This window comes from Mauremys mutica, chromosome 1 (genome assembly GCF_020497125.1).
Source record: "Mauremys mutica isolate MM-2020 ecotype Southern chromosome 1, ASM2049712v1, whole genome shotgun sequence".
Taxonomy (NCBI): domain Eukaryota; kingdom Metazoa; phylum Chordata; order Testudines; family Geoemydidae; genus Mauremys; species Mauremys mutica.
The window spans coordinates 39,638,311-39,657,009 of record NC_059072.1 but is presented as its reverse complement, the minus strand read 5'-3'; the positions used below and the strand labels follow the sequence as shown (position 1 = coordinate 39,657,009).

General features: G+C 40.4%; 1 protein-coding gene across 1 annotated transcript; it reads left to right on the top strand.

Moving 5' to 3' along the window:
* The first annotated feature begins 14,094 nt into the window (after nucleotides 1-14,094).
* Nucleotides 14,095-18,354, top strand: LOC123354047 (secreted frizzled-related protein 2-like). Its single transcript, XM_044995669.1, has 4 exons — nucleotides 14,095-14,378; nucleotides 14,981-15,150; nucleotides 16,096-16,188; nucleotides 17,410-18,354. The coding sequence occupies exons 1-4, from the start codon at nucleotides 14,095-14,097 to the stop codon at nucleotides 17,718-17,720; spliced, it is 858 nt and encodes a 285-aa protein (XP_044851604.1). The 3' UTR covers nucleotides 17,721-18,354.
* The last annotated feature ends 345 nt before the right edge of the window (nucleotides 18,355-18,699 follow it).

Genomic DNA, 18,699 nt, shown 5'->3' with positions numbered 1-18,699 from the left:
AAGAATGAAATTTAAAGAGGCAAGAGTTTAGAAATTCTCAGCGTCTCAGTGTGACTTTCTCAGTTAATATTAATTCTCTAAAATTATAATTAATGGATAGACTAGCAATACCATCATAAGTCTTAAAAATGGAACTTTAACTCTACCTTCCTGTGCTGTAATATTAGGGTATGTGGAATTACTGTGGCTTCTACAGCCTTCTGTGGATTCTGATTGGATTAATGCTATGATGGCACTGATCTGATTTGATCAATATAATGAGCTTGCTGCATGTCTTACTGCATTTGAACGGCGGGCCATAAACAGTATGTGTCTTCATTACTGGAAGTGTTTTGAGATGTATATTGTTTATGAAAATGTCAGATTTTCCCAAAACTGTATCACCAGCTCTGAGAAATGGCACGACTGATCATTCCTCAGCACTTTTTGATGGAAGTCCAAAGGATAAAGCTGAACAAGGAGAGGAATATATCACCCAAGGTCAGCTATACCCAACGTGCTGAATTCATACGAGAATATGCCTATACGTCCCTATTGAGGCTAATGGGGTACACTGGTGTCAGATCAGAACTTGGCACAGATAAGTATCCCTTATGATCAGCCACCTAACTTTAAAACAGGTTAAATTTCCTATGGCTCATTTAGCCCAAAAAGTTAGGCTTTAAAAGTTTGGGGATACTCACAAGATTGGCTATAAACACTCTTACCCTAGAAGTTTCATCCTTCCTGGAAATATATTCTCTGCCACATAAGACTGATAATATGGCATTTAGGCCCCAGTTCAGCAAGGCAGTTAAACACATGCTTAAGTGTTTCAACATCATGCTATCCCTCCTCTGTTTTGTTGCTTTAAAGTTGTTGCTTTAAAGTTCACAGAAATTTCAAGGTGCAAACATATTTCAGTGGGGTTGTGTAAGTGTATTATGAGCTTCAACAGTTCACATTAGAAAGGAAAAGATTGGTGATGCCAGCAGTATTACATTGAATTTACACTTGCCAGCCACAGTTTAGACACCGTATCTGAAAAGCTTTTAGAAGCAATTGCCTTTGGGACCTAACAAGTGAACAGAGGAGGTATCTTTTTTCCCAGCAAGTACAATTTCTCATACAAGATTAAGATGAAATATTATCTATTTATAATTTAGGTGCCAGCAGGATAGGATGCTCAGTACTAAATAAGGCACAAAAATGCACACTCTTCCCAAGAGGAGGTTACAATCTAAGCATGCATTCCAGACAGAAAATGGAGTGACAGAGACAGAGGATGCTTCTAACAAAGGGCCCACTCCACACCTACATCGATCTGATTTTACTGGCGAAAGCTGGGGACAAGGTCACAAAAGAAGTGAGAGAAAGTGAGGAATCAATAAAATGTTAAAGTGAGAAAAAGTAACAGTAGGAAAATTAGGGGGTGGAAGGGAGTCAAAAAGGCAGAGAAAGTATCTCCCTCTTCCCATGCTTCATCCTTTAGTGTTATCTACCAAATCCATTTACCAAATAAAAACCAACATTACTACATATGCAGTCAGCAGAAGAAATCATGGTCAGGCTAGTGGCATAATGCAAACGCAGGTGGAGGACCAAGTTCAATTCTTCACTTCCGGTATCTTTATCCCTGGGTGGGGCAGAATCTCTGTGTAAATAATCTGCTCAGCCCAAGGATACGCGTATGGACTTTAAGTGGCAGAAGGCATTTTCTCCCCTTCAAGCTAGGCATGTGCATCTGCAGCATTCCTAGCCTTTGCTGGCACAGGGATTCTGAGAGACCAGGATTTAGGGGATTATTTTAGCCATTCTCCCATGTGCCAGTGCAGAGTACTGGACTGAGGCATCCTGCCCAGCTTAAATCTTTTTAAACGTCCTGTTTTGTAAATATGCATTCTTACATAACTACCTAAAAGTCAGTTGAAAAACAGGAGTAGTATGGGTGGTCTATTTATATACAGCCAGCTGCTGTCACCTGTACGTATGTTGAATAGTGCTGTATGCCATGAGTGGTCTACTGAAATCAGTAGGACTGTTCATGGTATATGATGATAGTCAGCGTGAATAAGGGTGGCAGAACCTGGCTTTCAGGGCTTGATTCTGCACCATTTAAGTCACTGGAAGCTTTGCCATTAACTTCAATGGGCAGGATCAGGCTGCCAGAGAGTAGCTTCATTCCACTTTCAGTTGGACGCCTTACTGAGACAAGTACTACTTAACATGAGTAAAGGTGGTAGAGTCTGGCCCCAAATGGCAATAAAAATGTAATTATCTCCTGTGTTCAGAAGTGGAATGCTTTCAGTGCAATGACCCAGACCTGCCAACCATCCCCATTTAGGAAGCACACTCCCTTAGTTTTCTTTATTTTAGTAAAGTATCACTTTTCCTTTCTGTGCCTCAGCGTTTCAAATGGTGTCCTTACTTTTGTCCCCTAATGTTCCTGAGTCTAGCCTTCCAATGTTGTTAGCTAAAACAATCCCACCTCTAATCTATTTACTCCTCTATTATTTTAATAATGAAAATTACCTCTTGAGAGCATCAAGTGACTCAAACATTACAGTAATCAATCTTAGGCCACAAAACCCAGTGTGAAACCGGTAATGTTATTTAGAGAATGAAACCCCTGCTGTTCGCTAAAATCACCCTCTCCAGATAAATATTCAGTCAATTACATGCATTCCATGCTCAGCTTTCCTTCCCTGCTCCTTAGAAGACCAGTCAAAGCAAACCGCATTCTTAAAAAATAATTTTAGGCACCATTTACGTTTAAACAGTTTATAAATTATTGCCTAGTAATTTTTCCCCATTTATTTGTTCAACTCCTGTTGTCATTCAGCTATTTAGGCTGGATTCATCGTAAGTTAGTTCCCTGCTAGCACAGTTGGAAGAAAAGTGGCCCAGAGACAGCAATGACTGTGCAAGCCAAGCTATGTTACATTTCACACAAAGGCAAAATATGTTCTGTATCCAGACTAGCAAATGGGTGCTGGAGTCATGGCCTTCTAATCCTAGCCTGGAGGCTGAGCTGGTTCCATACGTTTATTTTAGTCTGAATAGGGTTTAAGCATTAGGGTGGAGACATCTTTATCAGTGCACCTCTCAGCAAGACATGATAATAGAAAGCAATCGTCTTTGATCTCAATATAGGCAATGTGTGTTTCACAACCCACCATGTAAAAGGAACCTGCCTTTGCAGTTGTATAAACCTCCTATTGAATTGAGATAGTGTCGCTGGTATCATGAAGGCTGAAGAAAAAAATTTATTTCCCTGCACATCTTTCTCTGGTGATTGTTGTGTCTTTTGCTCTTTACACAACACAAAGCAAATGAAACAATTTCTGAATGTGGGGCTGAATTAAGGAAGTTCACAGAGTGTTGTCAGTTTGGCCAGCGTTTAAATGCTGCATTAAAGGAGTGGTTCGCGAGTGGTATGCAAAGTGAAGCAATACAACAACCGCTGTTAACTGAGGCTGATTGTACCCTAGAATGTGCCCCAGAAATTGTTATATTAATCACGACACCGACTAACAATGTCAGGGAGCAATTGTTGCATCTTTTGATCTTTACACAACAAATGTAATATGAAGGCACCACAGCAGCACATTGGGGTCCAAGTGACCGTGTTTACTAAGAGCTTTTCTACACATACAGCACTGCAGCTGCACCAGTGCAGTGTTTAGTGAAGATGCTACCTACACCAACAGGAGACCGTCTCCCATCAGCACAGCTACTTTGCCTTCCCGAGAGGCAGTAGCAATGCCAAGGGTTAGGTCGGTATAACTACAATATAACTACGTCACTCAGGGCTAGTCTACACTTACCGTCCGGGTCGACGCGGTGAGTTCGACTTCTCGGAGTTCGAACTATCGCGTCTGATCTAGATGCGATAGTTCGAACTCCGGAAGCGCCGCGGTCGACTCCGGTACTCCACCACTGCAAACGGCGGTGGCGGAGTCGACCTTGGAGCCGCGGAGTTCGACCCCGCCGCGTCTGGACGGGTGAGTAGTTCGAATTAGGGTACTTCGAATTCAGCTACGCTATTCACGTAGCTGAATTTGCGTACCCTAATTCGAACCCCCTTTTTAGTGTAGACCAGGCCTCAGGGTGCGAAGTAGTTATACTGACATAAGTTGGTAGCGTAGACCAGGGCTAAGTATACACAACATACGAGGCCTACCTACATGTACACACTGCTGCTTGGGTACGTTACTAAACATAGAATGCAGAGAGTGCCACTAGAGGACTCTCCGACTTTTTAAAGAGATATTGCCCAGTTCCTACACACTGCGGTGATAAAAATCAAAGTTGATCATACTTTTAAAAAATGGCATCTTGTTCTGCAAACCTATTGCCTCTCCTGACATTTAAATCAGGAACTGTATTGCTGTTCATAAGAGCAGGTAATATATCTAACATAATCGCTGTAAATTAGTAGGAATGCTAGAGCAATGTATTTGTGGACGTGGTGCAGCTTTGGAGGATTAGATGAGGGTGTCTGATTGTGAAGTTATGTTATAAGCACTGATTGAAGGTATAGATCTATATCTATAAATAGGTATATAGGGGGATGTGATGTAGCAATTAAGCAACAGACTTGGTACCAGGACTCCTGGGTTCTATTCCCAGCCTGCCACTTCATGATGTGACTTGTAGCCTCTCACTGAACCTCTTTGTGATCAAAGGGAAGTAGTAGTGGCTTTTGGCAGAGTAACAGATACTGTACTACTGGGAGTCCCATGCAGTCATCCTTTTCCAGAAAGGGAGTATCAGTAATAGGGGGGTCTCAAATGGGGAGGAGGAAAATGAAAAGTAGGGAATAGTCAGGCCTTTTGTAGATATTTGGAAGAGTCCCATTGCCCCTCTGGGAGGGCGAAGTGGGAATAGACTAGAACTATTCCAATGAGAATTGTTTTTATAGTGATCAGGAACAAATAATTATCACATTTATATATCACTAGGATGTACATGATGCTCTATAAAAGACAGTCCCTGTCCTAACAGTTTTACACCTAATGCAAACATATTTTCTTTTTCATGCGCTCAGAATGAAGTTTCCTAAAAACAAGCTTGGTTATAATGTTGTATCAGTTGATGGATTTAAGACACAGGCATTTCTTATAAGAGAGCTAGCCAAAAGGGTCATGCACATTTACCTGTTTGTGTTCATCTGAATGCAAAAGTTTGGAAAGTCTAGAAAAAAATCTGAATCCAAGAATACTGTTCAAGTAGAAAGTTCAAAAGTAAAGACTAATATTTCATCTGTGTAACAGTTTTTTCTTTGTAGAATTTTAAAAAGTAAATCCATTTACTTAAAAAGAATATTATCTTGGTAGATTTATAGCAGGCTCCATCAAAAAGAACCTACCAAGAAGCCATCAGACAGCAACACAATGCATCTTCAGGCTGTGGCTTTGATTATTTGCTGACAAATTATTATTTCTAAATCCCTGTTCACCAAAGCCATTTGAAAATAGAACTTTTATTTCACTCATTTATGTTACAATATATTTTCCAAACTAAATAAGTGTGCCAAATCTTGCCGTCATTATTCACGCAAAGCTCTCACTGATGAAAAGATCTCATGATTTGACCATAAGGCCCAATTCAGCCTATGTACTTAAACCTATGCAGAAGGCTGCTACTCTGAAACATATTTAAGACTATCCCTATTCTGTAGACCATTTAACTATATGTTTCACTTTTAATCACATGATTAAGTTTCATTGACTTCAGTTGGGTTACATCAGCAGCGAATTTGGCCCAATATTTATTATTATAAATGCCAAGCCATGGGTTTTTTCCCTCCAGGAACCTAGCATAATATGAAGTAGGATTCAGGAAGCTGGCAAGTCCAGTTGAAAGGGGCAGCTCCCGGCTTAATGGAATCAAGTCAGTACTCACCTGAAAGTTTTACTTTCTTAACTGATTTGAGCTATCTCCAGTAACAGCCAAAGGCCAGACATAATTTTCAGGTCTTGATGTGTTTTTGTCTTATCATGCTGATCAGTAGCTGACTACAGGCCACAGACAAAGAAAGTACTGGGAACAGACAAGATGACCCTGTTTACTTTCTCAATGGCCTACAAACAATTGGTATGTATTCGCTGTTTACTTTCATCCAAATGAATTTATCTTTGGCTTATGTTAAAGCATACATATACAGCATCTTTGGAGCTACTTGTACTTAACTTTTGCTTCAAAAGGGTCTGGCAAATCATTCAATACACTCTTCTGTACAGTGTAGTCTTCTTTAAACCATCCTGTTCATTATTCTTAAAACCTGCATATTCATTCCTATTGTTATTTACTTCCCAGGAACAAAGCATTCTCAGTGGAGGGGATCCGACTATAAAATGAACTTCTGCAGGTGATTAGGCAAACCCAGAGGCTGATCATCTTTACAAAATGCTGCAAAATCTGCCTCTTCGTAAGAATCTTTCCTCCGTAGCAAGAATGACACCCCCAACATTGACATTCCATCTACCTAAATAGGCCCCCACTTTTGCGCAAAAAATTAAATTAAATTAACTTAAAACCAAGTAAATTAAAAAAACTCAAGTAAAAATTAAAAACTAACAATAAATACAAACAAGCAGATCAAACCATCAACAACAACCACTGTCCCCTCATGCATAGGTTAGTTTTTAATCCCTAACAAGGGACTCCATGAATCCACCAGAGATGTGGCTATTGCTACTGATTTTATGTGCAAGGTGCTCACATAGTACAGGGATGGGCTGCAGTACAGAATCCCAATGTAGATAGTATATTTCTAGCACCTACAGGTCGCAGTCAGGAGCTGGAGCCCCAAGTTCTAAGCACTGCACAGACATCTAATGAAACGATGGTCCCTGCTACACAAAGCTTATGTATGTCTGAAGAGCAGGAATTTCACTTGCATTATAATAATCTTCAACTCTTGTCCTCCTTTTCTCCTTCCACTGTCCTCTCAGAAACAACGAGCATTGCACACAGCATTTACCCAACAGCTGCCTCTAACTTTACTGTCAGCTTTGGATTGCCATCCACTGAATGCAGCCTACATATACTCCTAAGGATGTTTTACCTCTTTGTAGGGCTGCACTGAATTGAGGTTCTGAGCCTAAAAGCTTCTCATGCAAGTAGTCCAACTGACTTCCATGAGAAATGATTACTTAGGTGAGGCTGGACTGAAAGCAGAGTGGCCCCAGGGGTAGTGCATTGGCTGGGGATAAAAGGAGATGTGAGTTCTTCTAGTCCTGCCTTTGCCACTAACAAATCACCTCACTGTGCCCCTGTTTCCTAGCCCAGGCTTTGTCTAGCAGGTCTATTTAGAAGCTGTTACTTACTCACTCTTTGTATGGTGCTAAGTGCCCTGGGCCTCTGGCACTACTGTACTAGCTCCTACCAGTATTTCTGTGGCCCTTATTGTATCTGAGTGTCTCACAGTCATGGGCAGAGGGTATCATAGGCCAGGGGAAGCTGTACCTCCCCAAACAGCCTGGCATAACCCTGCCCATGCTCTGCCTCCAGGTCCCCTCCTGCAGTTCCACTCTTCCCTGGCCCAGGATCACTGGGGCTGGGGCGGGCTGGCCTACTGCCAGGACTCGGGGCAGCTGGCGCTGGGGCCATGCCACCTGCCTGGCGCTGGGACTGCGTCACCAGGCGCTGTGGGGCTGGGGGCGCTCGGGTGGCCGGGGGCTGGGGCCCATGGCAGAGGTGCTCTGGGCTCCTGCGGGATAGGAGAGACAGAAGGGGAGGAGGAGGGGCTGGGACTCAAGCAGAAGGGGAGGGGCCAGGGGCTAGCCTTCCCCAAAGGCCAGTTCACCGGCCGCCCATGTTCACCGTTATTAATGTGTTTAGCCTCACCACGCCCATGTGAGGTAGAGAAGTGCTATTATCCCCATTTTCCAGATGGAGAACTAAGGTACAGGGAGATTAAGTGAACTGCCTAGTGTCACACAGGAAATTTGTGACAGAGCAGGTGATTGAACCTGGGTCTCTAAAGTCCAAGACAAGCACCCTAACCATTGGACAATCCTTATTCTCCAATAAATAATTAATAGTAATAAAGATAAAGCTCCTCATTTGTAACATCCCAGGGCAGTAGCCCTGTTCTTTTGTATTGTACTATGTGCACCTACAGCTCTTTTTAAGTAAAAATAATATTTCTGGTTTTAAAAAAATTAAAGCATATCTAAAACCATTCTTATTAACAAATTAAAGAAAACCCTTTCCGTACCAAACACAACTATGCCTCACAGTTATATTGGCGCCAGTATCTATTTACCATCATTATTTGCAATCCACCAAAATCAAAACCAAAAGAAGAGATTATGAAATAATTGCTGTCATAGAAGAAAGCATGTTAGTGTGGCAAAGTATAATGGCAACTGGGATGTTAAAATACAAAATATTTATTCTGACAGAGCAGGGCTTCTTGGAAATCTCTCATTAGGACTGTGAGTGGAGAGTGAAGGCACAAAGCTTTAACGGTTGGATCCTTTTCAAATCATCTTGCATTTCTACAATTATTTTATTTGTTTGATATCTAAAATGATTCTGGCTAAATAGTGCACAACATCTTTAGTTTAACTTTTTTTTGTAATGCTTAGTTTTCTAATCTGTTCAGATTGCCCAAACAAACTCCTGCCTTCTTTGAAGAGAATTCCAGTCCCATTTCTTATAGAGTCTGATCAGTGGCTCCTCATTAATCTCTGTCTCCCTGGGAACAGTCAAAGGGAATGGAGTAGAGGAGGAGGGTAGTCTCCAGTGACTATTCAAGTTATCAGGGTCCATCAACAGGTGACTGTCTCTCATAGTCAAGAACAGTAAATATGGCCTGTGGCTAAGGGAGTGACCTCACAACTTACTTCAAAAGTCTTGAAGCGAATCAAGCTTGAATCACATGTTCAGGAACAACATACCTGTAGAACACGGCAGTTATTTTTTGACAGGACAGCATCACATATTTCAAAGCTAGCAAAATTAAACTTAGTTTAATAATAATGACAACAAAGGCATGTAGGCCCTGCAATTTCCTCACTCTGTTTCCTCAGCAATTCTTACTTTCTTTGTTTTTATGTAGTCCTTACTCGGGCAGCCCTTCCATTGAAGTCCCACAAGGATTTGGAAGAGCAGCAAGAGATGCAGCACAACCAGATGAATGAAACAAAACAACACGTCAAAGTGGGATGGGGGTGGTGAAACACATGGTAAAAGGATCCCCTTATGAAGCCAGGTGCAAATTCACATGGCAACTTTTCCACACCATACTGATGAGCAGCTAAGTAGCCACAAAAAGAAAAGGCAACACCAAGGGCTGTAACTCCTACTTCTGTGGAGGAGTCAACATACTAATTGATGTGAAGTGCTCTGCAAGCCATGTCTCTGTTTAGTGACTGGCTTGCTAGATTGTTAAAAATGATGAAGTATAGCCAACTGCTGGCAGACTGCATGTCAATTGGAGTTCCCTCTATGGAGGATATCAAACTACTGAGGCCTACAAATAAATATAGCTTAAGAACTTCCTTGTACTTAAGACTGAACTGAGAATGTGTGGAACTGAAGTGTCAGAATGGAGAAGGCTTACCTGGGAAATGATGCTGCTGAGAATAGCACAGGATGAGCAATTTGACTCAGCTAATATACCCTTGAACTGGATGATTACCAAGGTGCAACAGAATCAAGAGCCCAATCCTAAGGACTTTGTTTTCAGGCAAAAGGCAGCCAGTAAAAATAACTGGAACTATGGCCTACTAGGTAATGGTTTCTGTTGCTGCCTCAAACCAGAAGCAGTGACAAATATCAAGCAGAAGGAGTATGTGTTTATGAAAGCTAGTGATCACAGTAGGGCTGTGTGGTCACTGGCTTTTGATTCACATGAACTAAAAAGCTAAAAGTAAAGTGTATTCGAAACCATCACATTTTATTTCCATACTCAAGGAGCAGATACTTTTAGTCAGAATGATAAGAATACACAGCAAAATAAGAAAGGGCAGAAGTGAAGCCTCCATGAGAGAGCACACAGTATGTCAGGTTTCAGAGTAGCAGCCGTGTTAGTCTGTATCGGCAAAAAGGTTCTTTTCACACAGTATGTGTCTCTTCTGATAGGCTGCACTGATCTCTCTGAGACAAGAGGAGTTGTCCCTCCAATTCCTGGTGGAGGCATATTGAGAGGCCAGCATGGAGACACTTGATGTGCTCATTCTATTGTGCTGTACCTATTCTATAAATTGAGATCTTGTGTCTCCAGGATGCTCAGTCCATCTGCCTCAATAAGCACCACATTCACTCACAAACAATAGTCTTCTTTACAGTTAGAAAGTGAAGATCCTTTTAAAGACAGAGCACAGTAAGCAAACATGAAAATTGATTTAACTTCCTGCAGTGCTAATTTAGGACTAGAGTGAGTCTTTAGATACAATGCTGAGTAGGGTGACCAGATGTCTCGATTGTATAGGGACAGTCCTGATGTTTGGGTCTTTTTCTTATATTGGCTCCTATTACCCCCCACCCCCTGTCCTGATTTTTCACATTTGCTGTCTGGTCACCCTAATGCTGAGTAAGTGGCAGCTCATAACTGCTCCAATCCAGGAACAGCACCAGGAAGAAATTGTGACTCAGAGATTCACAATTCCTTACTCTGAAGGGGAGCAAAGGGAATAGTTGCTATATAATACAGCCCTGGAAAGGGTTCTACTTGCTTCCCCACTCACACCTGGCCAGCATCTCAGAGCCAGGGCCCCTCCTACTTCCTCCCTCTCCCCACCCACTTGCTCACAACCCAGAGACCAGCAGTTGTTCTCCATTCTACAGACTGGAACCCATGTAGGCTGATCAAGAATTTGAGTGTTTAAACCCCATTATTCTCTTGCTTGGCTGAGAAATGCATGGGCACAATCTCACCATTTGAGTGAAAGAATTAATGTTGCCTGCAACAAGCTGATAATTTGTCTTAGGTCTATGTTTTGCCATTATATGATAGTTTGGAAGAAATCAAATAGGATTTTTATATAAAGAGTGTGGGAATTATGTTCAAAATAGTTAATAGCCCCCAGGCCTTTTAATAATATATGTTTTACAGCACTCAAAAGTGTGCTAGGAAGTTCACATTACAAATAAGAAGGCCTGATGCCGGAGAGCTTCCAACCTAATTTCAGACATAAAGCAATGAAAAACACAACAAAATAATTCTGAGGGGCTGAAGGAAAGGGATTACAACAATAGGATTATGAGGTTACTCAGCAAAGGGTTGTGCACAGCATGGATGAATATAGAACTCCTTGGGGTTTGTTTGAGTATTTTGGACACATTGGGGTTCGTTGGAGTGCCATTCAAAATACGCAGTGCCACTAAGGCTGGGGGATACAAAAGGGGCTGTAAACCACCTTTGTGCTCTCCTAGTCCTGCTTCAGTTGGGCACTGAGCCAGCCCATCAGCATATATTACATCACCTGTCAAGAACCCCAAGCAGTTGTTACAGCTGCCAGGGATTGCCAGGACACCGAGAAGCCTTGATCACAACTCTGCTTCTTATTCATTTGTCCCTCCTACTTTGGCAACCAGAAGGAGCAGTGGTGCCCTAAGGGCCTTTTTGGAGGAGGATTTTACCTACATGGTGTTATCTTCCCATGGGTTATATATGTTGGGTGACCCCATTAAGGCCTCCCCCATTGATTTAACTGGAAGTTACGTACATAGAGGTTTTGCAGGATCAGGTCTATGACTTAGCTCTGTGCACACTGGCCAGCCAAACCATGTCAGAGGACAGTTTTAAGAGTTTCTTTGAATTGGTTTGAAACTCAGGCCCAGATTCTCCTCTGTTAAGGCTGCTTTGTGCCACAATGTCATTGCAAAGTAGCTCTAAAAGCCAACAGGTAAAAGCCTGGCCCAACTGAAGTCAATGATACTAAACCAGTTTCTTTGGAACTATGTCTTTATTCAGTTTAAACGTGGCTCCTAAATTTGAGTTGAAGATGGAGCACGTGATGAACTTGACATTCATGAATAAAGGCTTGAAGTGTTTCCTCATAGCCCTGATTAGTCTTATTTTGTATTGCTCTTCTCTAGTTTGAGGAAATGGAGACAGGTACAAATAAACCATATTTGTCCTCAGAAACAAGGAGAAAGAAATGAAACAATAAAAGAAAAAAATCCATTGAATATTTGTTTTTTCCAAACAGTATTAATCCCTGGGAACTTTTATGTTGTCATTTTTCAGGGTATTTAAACAGATCATGTAATTTTCCTGCTATGTTACAAACAATAAAACAAAAATGTGTGGTGAAATCCTGACGCCCATGGAAGTTAGTGGGAGTTCTGTCATTGATTTCAATGGGTCTAGGATTTCACCCCTAGACATTTACACATAACTAGATACCTGATATCTAGTGTATTGTCTTTCTAAAATCTGTTGCTGCTAGAGGTCTGAAAACATTCTGGAAGAGTCTATTTTAAATCAAGCACTATAACTTCCATGTCTGAGCCCTTCAAAAAGCTATTATGAGCCTATTTATTTTAATTATATACACATCTATTTATCAGCGAAAATACTTTGTAGTAGATTTAGTCTGATTAGGACCTGGCATTTTATTGATATCTGAAAAGTTCTTGAAATAAGTTTACATATTGTAAAGCAGCCCAATTATTGTGTGTTTCAGAGTAAAAAATGAATTATTTGAGGAGAAATGGATCAAGTGATAAGAAATGGATTTAAAAAAACTGGATATAAATAGAGCTGATGGGAAAATCTGTTTTCATCAAAATTTAAAATTTCCATGAAATTTTTGTATCTAAAGTTTGAAACTCAAAAATTTTCAACCCTCTTTTGATATAACTTTTCTAATAGCAATATGTATGCTAGCTGTAACTCAGATCCTATATGGCTTCAACTAATCTGCTCCCTTTTCTGGGATATCTGGCACCCTTTGTTTTAATACTATATAAGAAAATAACTTGCACTGTCAGCAATTCTATTTATTTTTAATTTACAAAACTGACAATAGAACTTGTGCTAAAAAAAGGGTGATGGGAGTAGTATTTGCAGTTATATATTTTCATGTATTTATAAAATGTTAATGAAATGATATTCATTTATTAGTAAAATAATTAAAATACATAATCATCTGAATGTCTTAAATGTGTATCATCTTTCATCTCAAACACTCCCAAAGTCCTGTACAAACTATAAGCAATATTCTGGCTTTGTGTAAGTGTGTGTTGCCATAGATGACTGTAGCTGAAGCCAGAATATGGTCCTATACTATCCACTAGATGATCATAATGGTCCCTTCTGATCTTAAAGTCTATATGATTCTATTTAGGAAAAACTTCCCCCATCTCTGAACTCGAATATACCTTCTGCTAATCTAGTCAATGAAAGATGAACATTCCATAGCTAAATATATAACCCTGCCTCTGGATATCCTACTCAATGAGTCAATACAGTAAATTCCATAAGCGTTCAGTTCTCTGACTCCTATTGAAATCAACAGTAGTTGTGGTGCATTTAACACTTCATGGGATTGGGATTTAAGAGAAGGTTCCAGACAGAATATTCTTTTACTAACAGAAAGCTGTCTCCTTTGTAGTACTTGGCCACATAATGAAAGTGCCTCTTGAAGTTGTAAAACAGTGCAAGAGACATGGGGCAATTACCAAAAGCAAAACATTTTCGCTTGATAAGTCAACCTGAGCTGTTTTTTTCTGCCAAATCAGCAATGTCTGACAACAAGAGAGACACACCAACCCCAGGAGACAGCCTGTCTGTCAAGTACTTTTCTAGGGGCTCGCTTAATTTGATTTAGCATGCACATAAAACTACCATGTGTCACAATTTAATATGCCACATAGCATGCTGCAGCAGCAGCACTGACATTTTCAGACTCATGACATCCCATATGTAAATTTTTGCATTTAAGGAAAGTCATTGTCTCCACCTCCCTGGTTATCACAACAATCACTTGAATGGGCAATAAGCCCACGTCTTGTCTTGAGTGTTTTGATAAGCTGTTGATAAACGAATGGGGCAGTGAGCTTGTGGTGTATATAAACCACAAGGCTTGTGTGTCTGAACACTGGCAAGGGACTTTACAACTCCATTTTTAGCAACTCAGGAGTCACACAAAGATGTTTCCTGCAGCACAGATGCTCTTTGCTCTGAGTAGCTTCCTAAGATTGACAATGGGTTTTGACATCGGATTATCCACTAAGTGTGTAGCAATACCTATGGAGATGGGCATGTGCCACAGCATTGGTTATTCTGAAATGAGGCTTCCCAACCTGATGGGACATACAAGCATGGCAGAGGTTATTCCAAAATCTGCTGAATGGCAGCACTTTGTGGAAACTGGCTGCCACCCTCATGCAAGGACATTCTTGTGCTCTCTGTTTGCACCAGTCTGCTTAGATACGTAAGTACCAGGTCATGTTCTAAAATCCTGCCTTGTGTACCTGAATAGATATCAATCTGAATGCATGTGGTTAATCTTAAAATGAAGATAATTCTCAGCCAAATTGTTTTTCTTTTGCTGAAGCATATTTATTAACTTTTCTTTTGCCTGCCTGTTCTAGGAAAAAATTCCACACAAGTGTTCTACTTAAACGTTGATCATGATGTAAAAGAAAAAAAAAAGAGAGAGAGCTGTGATCAAACAATGTTGGGGTTTATTTTGTTCGATTGTTGTGTTATTCATTTTAATAATGTAGGGTCCAATCCAACTACTGCTGAAATCAGTTATTGGACATAGAAGTAGGCCCTTATTGAATGACATACAGGCATTTTTCTTTAAACAATGCATGAATTCTAAAAGCCAGCCCAAGGCCCAGATACAGAACCTTCAGCAGCACCCTCTGTCTGGGTAGAATTGCATCATTGATGAAGACTGAGGATGTTAAACACTGACATATAAGAAAGACGTGCACAACTCTACTGAATTTACTGTAGGAATAATCACTATTGTCACTGACTTCCAATAAATTTAGCTGATTGGACCTGATTTTTATTTTTTCACAGCTTCATCCATCCTTGTAGGAGTATGTGTGTCGCTGTTCGTGACAGCTGTGCTCCTCTGCTCCTCTGCCATGGACTGTCTTGGCCTGACAGTTTGGACTGTGATCGTTTCCCTGCTGATGAGGACATGTGTCTAGCATCTCTTAGCAAAGAATACAAACATATTCATAAAGGTAGATGGAGTAGATGGGTGGGAGTGGCTGTGAGCTCTTTTAAAATCAAGTGTACAGAATCAATCAAATACAACTTGAGGGACAATTTTTGAGAACAGTCTCTTATAAATAGTCATTTCCATGGGTGCACATTTATTTATTCAGTTTGTGCATGCATGCAGATCCATTTTGCACCTGATCCTGTGAAGTGCTGAACACCAGTGTAAACTGGGCCAGATTTTAATTGGTATAGTCAGTATAACGCCACTGAAGTCAAGGAAGGCTGGTCAGAAGGCAGGAGGAAGGCTAATACAAACATGCATATATGCAGCATAATCACCACTGTATCAATAGAGGTCAATGTATTTTATTTATTTACTGATAGGCGTGTCTATGGCCCTCATCACCATGTATTTGAGTACTTCATATACACAATAAATTTGTCCTCACAAGAGCTCTGTGATGTAGGGAAGGATTCCCATTTTAGTTCTGGGAAACTGAGGCATGGAGAGATTAATGCCCAGATTTTAGCACCCAGCAGCTCCTATTAGTCACCTTTGAAAATCTGGCCATAAGTGACTTGCCCAAGCTCAGACACGAAGCCTGTGGCAGAACCAATACCATTTCCTGAGCCCTTGTCCAATGCCTTAACCACAAGATCTTCCTTCTAATGAATTTAGCATAGCATCACCAATAGAATTGTTCCAATACACATGCCATAAATGGTACAGATTGATACCGTTGTCACTCTTAGCAAGGACTGAAAGGGCATGGAAAATGAAACGCCTTTTCATCCATAGAAGGGGCCCATTTTCAGAGCACTGTCTGGAAGCTTGCCTATGTCACACCTGTTCTGTGGTTAAATGGCGAATGTCACTCTTCAGGCCTGTCACTCTGGCACCTTTCATTGGCACTAAATTCAGACAAAGGACAAAACAATAACGAGACTTTAATATTTCTTACCAGAATTGCCAAAGCCTATATGCCAGACCTGCCCAGCAGTGGAGGAATTCTTTACACAGAAAAGAGTACTAGATGTTTTCTGTGCCAACAACTTTGGTAAGTTCTTGTTAGTATATGTATGATTAGACACTATTATTTTGATTCCTGAATAGTGGACACACTTTGTCACTTCAGATGTATTCAAAAACTATCTCTAATATAACTAGTAGTTTGTAAGCGGACATCAAGGCCTAAATGCTGATCCCACTAAAGTCAATGAGAGTTTGGTCACCGATTTCAGGGTGGGTGTGTGTCAGGATTTAGCCCCAAATGAATATTTTCTGGAACTTTTTTCTCCTATAAACAATATACAAATAGGTCCCATGCTGATTTCTTTTGAATGATGAGGTTGCCTTATTGTCTATTTTATAACCAAGTGGCTTTTTTATTCTAGTCTAGTTTGCTGTACTTTATTGCAGTGTACTTTATGGATAACATCTGTGGCAAAGGAGTGAAGTGGCTTTTTTTGGCAGTTAAAACCAAAAGAAAGTGGAGGCACTTGGCTGTTTGACATTAAAAGAGGAAAGTTCCTTACTGATTGTGTACATGTGCATTATTCCTGTTCACCACACAAAGCAAGATTCAGTAAACAGCAACATTAAAAAAAGTCTTACCTGATGAGGGTTTGAAAGTTCTGGCTGCTGCCTCATTGGGGTTCCACTGACAATACTTTGAGATTACAGCTAGAAGCCTTTTCCAGAACCCACATAAGTCAATGCTAAGACTTTTACTGACTTCAGTTGACTTTGGATCAGGCCTTAGGAGAAGCGTGTGTGGAAATGCAATAATGCAGTTAAATGTGTGGGGAAAGAGCTGGATGGGAAGCTTTATTGAGAAAGGGAAGAACTAAAGAAGGGGGAGCAAAGAGCAGGCAGCAGTAGCCAGATATTTTGCGGGTTGATTCTGCTGAAAAATGGACAAAGTCACAATTTCAATAAGATTAGCTGGGATACTGGGCTGCCCTACAAAGCTGGAATACCAGTGTGCTGGAACATCTGGTCACCCTAGTAGTTGGACACATGCAGTATCACTAAAGAAATATGACAGTGATCTTTGTGAGGTTACATTTTCCTGGTTGTGTGATTCTGTGAAAAACTTCTCTTATCTATGTCCCTCTTTAAAAAAATACTGCCATAATCTCTGGCAATGACCCAAAACAAAGGTATGGCCTAATACTTATACTTTAGAATACACTATGGATCCCTCCACTGCTCATTAGGCAGGATTCCTTGCTACATTTAAATAGTTAAAGCAACTTAACGTGTTTTTTTTCCCCAGCGGTGAAGGTAAAGCTGTCCAAAAAGAGAACAGTTTCTGGTGATCAGGCGTATAATATTGAATGCCAGGTGGAATTCATCAACCAGGGTTTGCTCTTGCCTTATGATACTCGGAACATGATACAACAGTGGTTGCTTATGAATGAAAATTGTACTCAGAGGATGACCCAAACCTACCGCCCCATGGTGTATCTCATTGTGGGGAATATTGAGGAGGGTACCGTTTTAGTAAACCAAATTTACCGCTGGCAGAGGAGGGACTCCCAGCTGACTTTGGCCACACGGAAGTGGAAACACCATAAATGTTTATAAATATTTATCTTGTGATCCCTGATACATGTAAAAGGTGATTAACTCCTCATACCAATGCAATTTTGTAAATAGAAATGTATTATAAATGCAATGTAAAGTCTTAATGTAATTTTTTTTAAATATGTTATAACAGGTTGAATTCAACCTGGGTATAAGTGGACATAAGTTCTGTGTGGTAAATGGTGTTCCAGCCACTTTGGCCCCGCATGTATAAATGTGTATCCTCAGATTGTTGTGAAAAATCTTGCATAATATGTATAACACTGTCATAAAACACTTTCTTATGCAAATCATAACAATGAATGCTTCTAATGCTGTTTGAGGTGCTCAGCACCTCTGAAAAATCTGTCTGTCTACAGTTTCTTAAGTCTTCTTTATTGTTCATCACTGTAATATCTCAGTATTGACTTTTACATGGCTAACCTGCTTTGATAAAATTTGGCCTACAGCTACACTAATAATCTACTTAATTTCTTACACTGATGGAATGTTTTAAAAGAAGGTGGCCCTCTACTGGACATTTCTATATGGATAAAATGGTTTCCTTTTCTGTCAAATAGACATCAGTTTGAGTGCCTCAGGGCCAAAGGAACTCAGCCTCAGAATGACATGGTTGGATGGCTAGTTTTATTTAATAATGGGTAGCACTTACAATACCATAGTATTAATATTTTAAAGCATAAGACGAGTGCAGTTTTTGAAAAAGTAATTTATCGTGTGTGATCATTTTGAAAGTGTACACTCCTACTGGAACCTGAATCAGAACTCTACTGAATGTATCTAGTCTGTTTTCATTTTATTAATTAAAATAAAACATTCATTACTTTAAAAAATCAACACAGGTGCTTTACCAGCTGTCTTTGGGAATTACACGGGACTAAGACAACTGCAAAAGGCACTGATAATATTCAAGAAATGTAAAACATTATGCTGGCCAAATGATTGTAATTAGCATCGTCAGTTGTAGTATGCCTGTGCT